The 13,154-nt window shown below is 44.6% G+C and overlaps 1 protein-coding gene across 1 annotated transcript in view; it reads left to right on the top strand.

Moving 5' to 3' along the window:
• The window catches only part of ZSWIM8 (zinc finger SWIM-type containing 8), a 139,033-nt gene that overhangs the window by 53,196 nt on the left and 72,683 nt on the right, over window positions 1-13,154 (top strand). Inside the window, exon 2 of the mRNA XM_074958448.1 lies at window positions 12,265-12,418. Within this exon, the coding sequence (XP_074814549.1) occupies window positions 12,265-12,418 (154 nt within the window). The remainder of the gene's footprint in view (window positions 1-12,264; window positions 12,419-13,154) is intronic.

Below are 13,154 nucleotides of genomic sequence, written 5' to 3' on the forward strand. Positions count from 1 at the left end.
CCGGTTTCTCCGCTTGCTTGCTGTGAGCTATCTACAACCTCATCATCATCATCTTCTTCTTCGTCCCCAAAACCTGCTTCTGTATTGCCTCCATCTCCATTGAAGGAGTCAAACAACACGGCTGGGGTAGTGGTGGCTGAACCCCCTAAAATGGCATGCAGCTCATCATAGAAGCGGCATGTTTGGGGCTCTGACCCGGAGTGGCCGTTCACCTCTCTGGTTTTCTGGTAGGCTTGCCTCAGCTCCTTCAGTTTCACGCGGCACTGCTTCGGGTCCCTGTTATGGCCTCTGTCCTTCATGCCCTGGGAGATTTTGACAAAGGTTTTGGCATTTCGAAAACTGGAACGGAGTTCTGATAGCACGGATTCCTCTCCCCATACAGCGATCAGATCCCGTACCTCCCGTTCGGTCCATGCTGGAGCTCTTTTGCGATTCTGGGACTCCATCATGGTCACCTCTGCTGATGAGCTGTGCATGGTCATCTGCAGCTTGCCACGCTGGCCAAACAGGAAATGAGATTCAAAAGTTCGCGGTTCTTTTCCTGTCTACCTGGCCAGTGCATCTGAGTTGAGAGCGCTGTCCAGAGCGGTCAAAATGGAGCACTTTGGGATAGCTCCCGGAGGCCAATACCATCGAATTGTGTCCACAGTACCCCAAATTCGACCCGGCAAGGCCCATTTAAGCGCTAATCCACTTGTCAGGGGTGGAGTAAGGAAATCGATTTTAAGAGCCCTTTAAGTCGAAATAAAGGGCTTCATCGTGTGGACGGGTGCAGGTTTACATCGATTTAATGCTGCTAAATTCGACCTAAAGTCCTAGTGTAGACCAGGGCTAAGAAATACAGTAGGCTTTCACAGAAAGTGCTGCGTGATACCTCTTACCTATAGCAATTACACCTGTTAACCACCTCTGAAAAGATAGCAGACAGGTGTCCTCGGGCAACCTGTCTGTGCTGAGAGTAGCTGTGCATGGAGCTGCACAGCCTGGAAATACCCCAGTCAGAAGGGAGGGAGATAAAGGTCTCCAGCCAGAAAAGCAACAGCTGGGGTGCACCCTTGCTTTACCACTGAGGGGAAATATAGATGCAGTTGCCCTGAACTGTGACAGATTTCACTGCAGAGTTAACTCAAGTTATCCACAATGAGTTGCTCCTCTCAAGTAGCCTAGTTTGAGTGCAGTTGGCCTGCATCCATACTGCAAGGAGGTAGTTTTAACAGCTGACTAGTTGTGATAACTTGAGCTGTATCCTGTAAACACCCCCTATGTCTCTTCTCCTCCGCCCTCCCAAGGTTCAGCCAACTAGAATTAAAAGCACCACCATGCTCGATGTAAGGGGTTTTTTGTGGATGGGACTCAAGTGAGGGGCAACACTCTAGGTAAGTTTGCAATGAAGACAAGCTGTTAACCATGCTGAGACAGTAAGAGCAGTCTAAATCTACGTGTTTGGCTATGCTGTCTGTACAGTGGAGCCTCCTGCTGCATACTCACCTATGCAAAGCACTGAGAGATAGACAGCTGCATTTGCCTAGCAAATAATCGCACTTAAATACATTTCTGTGTGTCAAATGAGGACCGCAACTACAAGAACACAAAGAATGATTCTGTGGTTAAAATCATAGAATCATAGAATATCAGGGTTGGAAGGGACCTCAGGAGGTCATCTAGTCCAACCCCCTGCTCAAAGCAGGACCGATCCCCAATTAAATCATCCCAGCCAGGGCTTTGTCAAGCCTGACCTTAAAAACTTCTAAGGAAGGAGATTCCACAACCTCTCTAAGTAACGCATTCCAGTGTTTCACCACCCTCCTAGTGAAAAAGTTTTTCCTAATATCCAACCTAAACCTCCCACACTGCAATTTGAGACCATTACTCCTTGTCCTGTCCTCTTCTACCACTGAGAACAGTCCAGATCCATCTACTTTGGAACCCCCTTTCAGGTAGTTGAAAGCAGCTATCAAATCCCCCCTCATTCTTCTCTTCCGTAGACTAAACAATCCCAGTTCCCGCAGCCTCTCCTCATAAGTCATGTGTTCCAGTCCCCTAATCATTTTTGTTGCCTTCCGCTGGACGTTTTCCAATTTTTTCACATCCTTCTTGTAGTGTGGGGCCCAAAAGTGGACACAATACTCCAGATGAGGCCTCACCAATGTCAAATAGAGGGGAACGATCATGTCCCTCAATCTGCTGGCAATGCCCCTACTTATACATCCCAAATGCCATTGGCCTTCTTGGCAACAAGGGCACACAGTTGACTCATATCCAGCTTCTCATCCACTGTAACCCCTAGGTCCTTTTCTGCAGAACTGCATCCAGCCCCACGGACTTGTGCTCGTCTAGCTTTTCTAAATAGTCCCGAACCACTTCTTTCCCCACAGAGGGCTAGTCACCTCCTCCCCATGCTGTGCTGCCCAGTGCAGTAGTCTGGGAGCTGACCTTGTTCGTGAAGACAGAGGCAAAAAAAGCATTGAGTACATTAGCTTTTTGCACATCCTCTGTCACTAGGTTGCCTCCCTCATTCAGTAAGGGTCCCACACTTTCCTTGACTTTCTTCTTGTTGCTAACATACCTGAAGAAACCCTTCTTGTTACTCTTAACATCTCTTGCTAGCTGCAACTCCAGCTGTGATTTGGCCTTCCTGATTTCACTCCTGCATGCCCAAGCAATATTTTTATACTGTTCCCTGGTCATTTGTCCAATCTTCCACTTCTTGTAAGCTTCTTTTTTGTCTTTAAGATCAGCAAGGATTTCACTGTTAAGCCAAGCTGGTCGCCTGCCATATTTACTCTTCTTTCTACACATCGGGATGGTTTGTCCCTGTAACCTCAATAAGGATTCTTTAAAATACAGCCAGCTCTCCTGGACTCCTTTCCCCCTCATGTTATTCTCCCAGGGGATCCTGCCCATCCTCCCCTGAGGGAGTCAAAGTCTGCTTTTCTGAAGTCCAGGGTCCGTATTCTGCTGCTCTCCTTTCTTCCTTGTGTCAGGATCCTGAACTCGACCATTTCATGGTCACTGCCTCCCAGGTTCCCATCCACTTTTGCTTCCCCTACTAATTCTTCCTGGTTTGTGAGCAGCAGGTCAAGAAGAGCTCTGCCCCTCGTTGGTTCCTCCAGCACTTGCACCAGGAAATTGTCCCCTACGCTTTCCAAAAACTTCCTGGATTGTCTGTGCACCGCTGTATTGCTCTCCCAGCAGATATATCAGGGTGATTGAAGTCTCCCATGAGAACCAGGGCCTGTGATCTAGTAACTTCTGTGAGTTGCCGGAAGAAAGCCTTGTCTACCTCATCCCCCTGGTCTGGTGGTCTATAGCAGACTCCCACCATGGCATCACCCTTGTTGCTCACACTTCTAAACTTAATCCAGAGACTCTCAGGTTTTTCTGCAGTCTCAGAGCTCTGGGCTGTCATAGTGCTCTCTTACTTACAATGCAATGGACAATGGTTAAGACAATGGATTGGGAGCCAGGAAAATGGCTTTATCTTTTACTCTCTGTGATGTTTGGCAAGTCACTTAAAAAAGGACTCTCTGGAGGCGTCTACTAATTTTGGCTCAGGTCTCTGTACTTCAGAGTCTTGGTGTGAAATAGTGAAAGGGTTGGATCTGTGTCAGGGATAGGTGTCAGTCAAGAAAACTCTGCTGTTCAAGGATGAGGAGGCAGGGGATCAAATAGCCATGGAAAAAGTGAGCTGGATGGGCAGGGATAAGGCCATGTCTACGTGTCTGAGGTCAGTATATAGAATTCCCTGGAAAACTGGAGGAGGAAGGATGGTCTTTTGGGTAAGGTACTGGACAGGGACTCGGTTCGGTACCTGGCTCTGCCACAGATTTCCTGTGTGATGTTGGCAAGTCACTTAATCTCTCTGCCTCAGTTTCCCCCTCTGTGGTTGACTTGGGACTGAGGAGCATTCTAAAGCATTGGGAGAGCCCACATTCCCAATCATGCTCTGCTCTGGGATTTTTCTGTACTGGGGGGATACTTGAGCATCCCATGGACTAGTGTTGTGCTTTGTGCAACTGCTGTTAACTTTTTTTTAACTGACAATAGTGCCTACACTCCAGGTTTTTCATAGCCATGCATGATTTTACATGTTTTCCCACATTTTTTGTGAACGGGCATTTCAGCCGTAATTCTTCATGGTCACCTTATTGCTGTATCCCAGGGTGATCAAGTATGGGAATGATGTAGGCCAATGTTTTGCTTAGTCGGTGATGTATTTAATTGTCAGTAGTGCTTATGCTTTGTCCTTTGACAAAATGAAGACTCTTTAAAAGAGATGTTGTATATGCAAGCTCTCTGTGGTGGTGACTATGTCTGGGGCTCTGTTGTCAAAGGATGACCCTGAGGCAATAATCAGTATTCTCTGTGAAGATTTGATTTCCCAGCCATGAGAGAGTAAACCTGTCTTGTTGACAGAGAGATGCTAGAATCTCATGGCAGCCTGGCTCATTCACATGTTAAATAAACAAAAACAAGGAAATTTCACTTTAGAGTAAACTTGAGGGAGGAGACATGACCATTAGAAAAATCTGTGACAGACTTTCAGCCCTGGCCACTGGGTTCTAAAGGCTTACACTTTTAAAGTGATCTTTGCAAAGCAAATCATTTGAATCATTTTTAAAAACACAAGTTGAGATTGCCCTTCACATTTGTAGGTTTCTCAAAATGAGGGGCCCTGCCGTTGTGGGTTTTGTGAGCCCTGAAATCCAGGCTCTGCCATGCTGTCTGTCCCTTTGCAATAGGATGGTGATTGTGTCAGTGTTTTGGGGGACTGGTGAGTCAGGATATAGAGTAGAGAGCACCTCTCAGTCTCTCATTTAAATCCTCCCAAAGCTAAGCAGCGATTTTAAGGGTATGTCTGCACTAAAGCAAAACACCTGTGGCTGGCCATGTCAGCTGACTTGGGCTCTGGCTGCTTGGCTATAAAACTGTGGTGTAAATGTCCGGGTTTAGACTGGAGCCCAATCTCTGGGAACCTCAACCCTCACAGTGTCCCAGAGCCCAGGCTCAGCCCAAGCCCAGACATATACACTGCAGTTTTATAGCCCCGCAGCCTGAGCCCTGCGAGCCTGAGTCAGCTGACACAGGCCAGTCACAGGTGTTTTATTGCAGTGTAGACATACCCTAAGTTGCTACCATTTGATCGTTATGAAATGGGGTGGTGGTCTGTAATAAAGTGGGAATTTTCTGTAGTATTTTGAGTCCTGTGTGTGCCTCAGTTTCCCCTGTATGTTTCATGGCTTCTCAGTGGGGGAAAAGGACTGAGTTTGTTCTCAGGGAGGGCAGAGAGACATAGTGGTGTGTGTCCATCTGTCTGTCCTCTCTGTCTGGATGGAATAAATAAGGCTTGTCACAATTGAAATGTAGATGCTACATACACTAATGGAAGGGGTTCCTTTGTAAGTGTAGATAATCTACCTCCCTGAGAGGTGGTAGCTAGGGTGACGGGAGAATTCTCTCATCGACCTAGTGCTGTCTACACTGGTGGTTAGGTCAGCTTAACTATGCCATTCAGGGGGGTGGATTTTTCACACCCCTGAGCAATGTAGTTAAGCCGACTGTAAATTTTCTGGTGTTGACCATGCCATAGAGTCATCAGGGAACAGGCTGAAAGAGACCCAGATCAACAAGGGATCCAGAGAGACAGTGCAAGCTCCAGTGACTAATGGAGTGACACACTCAGCACGGAAGCTAAGCAGAGACCCCAGCTCAAGAACAAAGAACTGGAAGGTGTGACATGGGGGCTAAGTTGGCTCTGGAAGAACTAAGCTCAGGTCTACACTGCAGACCTATATCGGTATAACTACATCACCCAGGGATGTACAAAAATCCATACCCCTGAGTGATGCAGTTAGACTGACCTAACCTCTTGTGTAGACAGCAGCATGTTGGCAGGAGAGCTTCTCCCGCCGACATAGTTGCCGCCTCTCGGGGAAGTGGTTTAACTAGGCTGACGGGAGAACTGACTCCTGTTGGCTTACAGCGTCTTCCTTAAAGCGCTACAGACGCATGGCTGAATCCGTGCAGCTGCGCCAATGCAGCATTTTAAGTGTAGATATGTCCTAAGAAGGTCTGAGAGAGACAGAGCCTGAAAGTGGAATTCACTACAGTTTGGCTGGGACTCTGGGCTGACCAGAATGGTCTATGCTTTAACCTTCGTTTCTCTGTTAACCTAAGGATTTCCTATGCTGTGTGCCAATTGACTAATAAGCCCTACTGTTTTGAAAAGCTGTTTGAGTGCCACTGCAAATACTGGGTGAGGTACATTAGTCACTGAAGAGTGTGCTAGTCTCTACCAGGAGTCTGTCTCAGTTGGACTCACTGAGCAGAGCTCACGGTGTGAAGCAGGAGTGCTGAAGCCCCAGAGCTTCAGACCTGGTCTACACTAGAAAATTAGATCGGTTTAACTACATCGGTTAGCCTTTTAAGTGTAGACAAGCCATCGGTCTCAGGAGATGTTAAGGATCTGTGGCCTACCCTGAAGAAAGAATGAGATCCCTTGGGGGTTGAGCACTCTGAAGGAGCTGCTCCAAGAGACTATTCCAAAGCTGGGGACATAGCATCGATCCTGTGAATCCATGCCATGGTCTCATTCCTACTCCCAGTGAGTAGATATGCACATCACATGAACCACCATAATAACTGGCACTCATTCACTGCCTTCACTGAGACTCAGTTCAGTTTTTGTCACCAGCACTAAAAATTCACTTAGAGAGAGACAGCTTCAACTTGCTGTCTAAACAAGTTTTTTGAAAATACTAATGAAAAGTTAAAATTTGTTAGTCTCTAAGGTGCCACAAGTACTCATTTTCTTTTTGCGAATACAGACTAACACGGCTGCTACTCTGAAACCTGTAATTAAACGTTGTTTCAGATACTTCACTTGCCCCCAGATCCCTTTGTCAGCTTTTCCAGTTTCACAATCACATTTCAAAGTTTTTAGATCTTTTCTTCTCCTCTGGCATTGTGTGAAAGACCCAGACAAACAGGGAAAACTGACTCAAAACAAAGTGCTGTTGAAAGGACAAAGGGATGATTTTTAAAAAATATTTTAGTTATAGTAATCTTAGGTGTTAATTTGTGCCTGCATTGTTACCTAGTGTAGTAACAAATGTGATTTTAAAATTTCATGCTGTCTCACAAATAAAATGGCCATGGGGTTTTGATGGCCAGACAGTTGCAGATGGTAGAAAGCACTTGACGGAAAATGAGAATGGGTCTGGTCTTTCCTCCTCCAAACTCTGGTTTCACTGTTAACTGTAAAGGAAGGGACACCCTCATTCCTTTGTAATTCAGTTATGCTTAGATCTTTTGGATTTAACTATGGGATTAATGCACCACAAAATAGGGACACCCCCTTTTCAAGGCAGATTAAAGGTCACTGTTTCACATCCCTCTGGTGTTGGAAAAACAATGCTAGTCTGACTCCATTAACTGCCCTTCTAATCAAAGGGACTGCTGCTTAGCATGTCTAGTAATTTCAGTGTAATCAGATGATCAGAAATGTAGATGTTTGAAAGCTGTGTATGCTCTTTCCATCTGTGTTCATGTAATCCCTCAATTTGACAGGCCTGTTTGTGTTGGGGGAAATCTTGGCTGTTCTGCTGCATGCATTTTCATCCCATCCTATCCCATCCTCTCAAGTTAAGAGTGCCGACTGTTCTGACTGGAGGACTGTCTCTGGGCAGAGTGAGGGAAAGCGCTTGGTGACATCAGTGCTTGGGTTTTCCTTTGAAATGTTGCCTGGAGGCTGGTGGGCAGGGAGAGACTGGGGCTGGATTGGTTTACATTCTGCCTGCCAGCAGAGGTTTAAAAGCTGGTTAGAGAGATTAAGAGACATAAAACATGGAATATCTGAAACTGTATTAATTAGGCACTGGACAAAGAAGGCTTTGGCAGGGGTGGGAGGTGGGGGTGGGGTGGGCCTGACCAGGGCCACTGTCCCAGTGCGGGGATGGAAGTGGGTCTTAGCAAAGCAGCGGGGTGCTTGGAGATAAGTCCATTCCAGTATCTCTGGTTTTAGGGCCCAGGGCTGCAGTTTCAAGAGCGCAGGGTAGGCTGGATCTCTGCCACCCTGAGTAGTTGTGGGATAAGATTCCCTTAGTCTGATAGCTAAAAAAGGTATGGGCTGATCTACATATATAAAATGTATCTGATTGCATTGCTCGTGCCCTTCATAAGGCACTTCTGTTCTTGGGTAATTATTTAATGTTTGTATTACCGTAGCGCCAAGTGCTCCCAGTCAGGATCAGGGTTCCATTGCGTTGGGTGCTATACAGATGTGTGCAGAGGCACTATGCCCCTTCATTTAAGAATGAACAATCTAAAGAGAGGTGGCAGTGAGAGGACTAAAACCATACACTGATGTATATTTATTAGGGCTGTCAATTAATCACAGTTAACTCAAGTGATTAACTCAAAACAAATTAACTCGATTAAAAAAAAAATCACGATTAATCACAGTTTTAATCACACTGTTAAACAATAATAAAATACCAGTTTAAATTTATTATAAATACTTTTGTATGTTTTTCTTCATTTGCAAATATATTGATTTCAATTACAACACAGAATACAAAGTGTAGAGTGCTCACTTTATATTATTTTTATTAAAAATATTTGCACTGTAAAAAAGAAACAAAAGTAGTAGTATTTTTCAGTTCACCTTATACAAGAACTGTAGTGCAATCTCTTTATTGTGAAAGTGCAACTTACAAATGTAGAATTTTTTTTTTTACATAACTGCAAGTCAAAAATAAAACAATGTAAAACTTTAGAGCCTTCAAGTCCACTCAGTCCTGCTTCTTGTTCAGCCAAACACTAAGACAAACAACTGTGTTTACAGTTACGGGAGATAATGCTGCCTGCTCCTTATTTACATTGTCACTTGAAAGGGAGAACTGGCGTTCTCATGGTGTTTGTTGTAGCTGGCATTGCAAGATATTTACGTGCCAGATAAACTAAACATTCATATGCCTCTTCATGCTTTGATTTTACAGTGCAAATATTTGTAATAAAAACATGAATATAAAGTGAGCACTCTACATTTTGTATTCTATGTTGTAATTGAAATCGATATATTTGAAAATGTAGAAAAACATCCAAAATATTTATAATACATTTAAATTGATATTCTATTATTGTTTAACAGTGCAATTAATTGTTTTAAACAGTTGACAGCCCTTTGTGTGTGTGTGTGTGTATATGTGTGTGTGTGTGTATATATATATATATATATATATATATATATATATATATATATATATATATATATATATATATATAGTGACAAAGTTCCTGCTCTACTTTGGTGGGTCTTGCGCTTATTGGCGGATTTGCTCGCCTTGGAGCTTCACGGCAGCCCTCAGCTTGGCCGTTTTTCTGAATTCACAGTCTAGGTCGACTCCTCCTGTGTCTGACCAGGAGTTGGGAGGATTTGGGGGGGAACCCGGGCCTGCCCTCTACTCCGAGTTCCAGCCCAAGGCCCTGTGGAATGCAGCTGTCTAGAGTGCGTCCTGGAACAGTTGTGCGAGAGCTACAACTCCCTGAGCTATTTCCCCATGGCCTTCTCCCAACACCTTCTTTATCCTCACCATAGGACCTTCCTCCTGGTGTCTGATAATGCTTGTACACCTCAGTCCTCCAACCGTCCGCGTTCTCACTCTCTGCTCCTAGTGCCTCTTGCTCCCAGCTCCTCACACGCACACCACAAACTGAAGTGAGCTCCTTTTTAAAACCCAGGTGTCCTGATTAGCCACCCTTAATTGATTCTAACAGCTTCTTGATTGGCTGCAGGTGTTCTAATCAGCCTGTCTTAATTGTCTCCAGAAGGTTCCTGATTGTTCTGGAACCTTCCCTGTTACCTTACTCAGGGAAAAGGGACCTACTTAGCCTGGGGCTTATATATCTGCCTTCTATTACTCTCCTATAGCCATCTGGCCCGACCCTGTCACAATATAAATAATATTACATTAAATAGGTTAAAAGAAAGTTATTTAATTTGAAAGCTGAGAACTCAAAAGTTAGGGAATGCCTGAATTAAGGTTTCACAGGCAACCATAGGTCAACTGCCTTCTACATATGCATTATGATACAGTTTTTAATTATGTGATTGCTATGTCCCTACTTGAATTGCAGGATGACTGTCAAAAAATTGCAGCTAAGCTGTGGACAAGTCATGGAAAATTGTGGAAAAGTAATAACGGACCTTATTATTTGCGGTAATAAAGTCCATTCTGCAATTTTCTGCTGTCGGCCACCCGGGGCTGAGCATGGGGCCCCCTTCTGTCAAAATTGTGGTGGAAACCTAATGTTGTGGCATTTGTAATTTCCACAATATCACAAGTTAAGTAGATCATTAATGATCACATAATATTTTTCTCCCACGGGATCCCTGCTTCATATATTTCATTCGATGGTTCATAACATTTCTTATAAAGTGCCAGCCAGTCCCTGTCTGCCCCACAAGCTAGCCATTGTGAATTGGCCTTACTGATGAGTTCAGAGAGAGTCTTTCCTGCATATGAAGCATTGTAAACTCTTTGAGGCAGGGACTGTCTTATGATGTGTTTGTGAAGTGTCCAGCACAATCCTGCCCTGATCCTGGTTGGGACCGCTGGACACGCTAATATTAATGAATGATTAATATGACTGGAGATCAGCTAATTTCATGCCCGTGTGGCTTCTCTCCATTGTCTACAGTCCGGTCCTGAAAGCTCAACTCACCAGTTGTGAGGAGTCTTTGGCTGGAGTATCAGGAGCTGTTTTGTAAAAAGAAAAGCCTTTGTTCCCAGCCAGCCCATCAGAGATGAATAGAGCAAAGCAGGCTACGGAGTGTAGTCCAGTTTAGTAATTATTTTGATGTGGTTGATATGTGAAAGGGAGGGATCTTAAGTTATATAACCAATTCCCTTCTACAGATTAAAGAAGAGGATGGAGGGAGAGCAGTAGGGGAGTTGGTGTGGATTGGGAAGCTGGTGATCTAGGAGCTCCTGATAAATTCACTAGTACCGTATTCCCAGTGGTACTGGTAAAAGTAAACTCTGCACTAATAAATTAATGTCTGTGTATCTGCACTTAATACCAGTCACAATTCGGTAGTATTTTGTGTGGAATAAACAAAATCCCTATCATAATTCAGTTTTTCCTTACCAATTTTCTGTAAAAGGGGAGCAGGAGATGGCAGAGTATTGCAGCTGAATCCCTTGGAAAGCTTCTCCTTTCTGGTTACCATGAGACACCTGTATCATGCGATCGTACAGGTCCTGGAGTGTGAGGAACTATGAGTACTTTACAGATTTCAGTTTAGTCTTGCAGTGTTCCTGGAAGTTAGGAAATATTATGTCCATTTTATAGTTGGGGAAAGTAAGGCTAGCCCAAGGTCACAGACTGACAAAACTGGGATTCGCAAAAAGAAAAGGAGTACTTGTGGCACCTTAGAGACTAACCAATAAATTCAGAGTAACACGGCTGTTACTCTGAAAACTGGGATTAGAACCTTGGTCTCCTGACTCCCCTTCCTTTGCTTTAGCCACAAGCTCATCCTTCCTCCATTTAAAAGTTTCTGGGGTGGAAGGGAAGAGAATGTTTTCACTGACTGGGATTTTTAGATATGAGAGAAACTAGCCCTCTTATTAGGATTCATTGGGGCCATGGAAGAGCCTGTGGGGGGGGGGGGACCCCAGACCTTAAAATATAAATCTGCATCCCTTTGTAGCACTGAATATCATAGCCAGGTGTGTCCAGCAGTATAATTAGTGAAGTCTCTGCAGCCTTGGGTAACTTAAACTTATTCAGAACCAGCAGAGGGGGCTTGTGCTGTTCTTTGGGTTATACCAGAATGAAAACATGCAATTTCTTATCTGGTAAATGGAAAAAAAGCCTAACCTTAAGGATTCGCCCCACAGGGTTCTTACAGAAATATGTGAAGTAATTTGTTACCTTTTCAATAAAAAGTCTGGCATGATTCAGCACGTCCAGGTAACAAAACATCTGGGTCATTGAAGCCTTATTGGGCCAACAGAACTCTCCACACACAAGCAGGTGGGTTCACAAGAGTGTGCAACTCCTGTGCCCTGGGGCTGGGAACAGACATTGGATTGGCAGGTGACTCTCCAGAAAAGTCTTATGCTGCCACTCCCTTGTAGCTAAACCCAATTGGAGGAGAGAAATAAGAGGAGTAGCTTCCATTCCTTCTGTTTTCAGCCTCTGATTAGTTTGGCTCTACCTATGGGTAATTGTATCTAATATTGCTTGTCCTGTTAGATGGTTTGGTGATTCCACTGGTGGAACTGTCTGCGAAGCAGGTTGCGTTTCACATTCCATTCGAGGTAGTGGAGAAAGTCTACCCCCCCGTACCTGAACAGCTGCAGCTTCGGATCGCCTTCTGGAGCTTCCCAGAGAACGAGGAGGACATCAGGTAATATATTCTGTTCTGGTCGCATTTGTGCTTTGAAACAAATTGATCTCAATACAGGAGAATCTTGGATCAAATTGGGGTCCCTCACTCTCTTGGTACCATTCTAATGCCTGCATCTTAGGCACATTTTGTGTAGGTTTTTCCTTAGTTTGAATTTGTTGCTGAAGAGGCAGGATTTAACAGATCTGAAATTCTGAAAAAGACATGAATTCCTGTAGAGGTCTTTCAGGGTGTCTGTGGCAGTGAGACTAAGACTTGGGTTTGTGCTGTGGTGCTAAAAACAGTTGTGTAGATGTTGTGGCTTGGTCTGGAGGTTGGACTCTGAAGCCCATCGCCTCTAGGGCTTCATAGTCCAAGCTCCAGCCCAAGTCCGAATGTATACACACATTTTTAGCGCTGTAGTGTGAGCTCAGGTCTGTAGACCCAGGCTCTGAGACTCACCTCTGCTAGTTGTGTAGACCTACTCTTAGTCATGAATTGGAGAGGTACTGACCTCCTGGATGGCCAGAATAGGGGTGGGACAGAGAAGTGGTTCGATTTATTATGTGGTTTCAAATATATCAGTGGTTATTTGATCAATAATCTTTCTGCTTTTGGTTCTTTTGGAATTTTGACTATCTGGTGGTTGTTCAGGAGTTTCCCATAAATCTCTCCAGTTGTGGGATGCGAGCACGTGCATTCAGTGCGTAGCCAGAACCCTCTACTAAAGCAGTGCTCCGGGAGTTCCTTTAGAAAG

Source organism: Natator depressus, chromosome 7 (assembly GCF_965152275.1).
Source record: "Natator depressus isolate rNatDep1 chromosome 7, rNatDep2.hap1, whole genome shotgun sequence".
Lineage (NCBI taxonomy): Eukaryota > Metazoa > Chordata > Testudines > Cheloniidae > Natator > Natator depressus.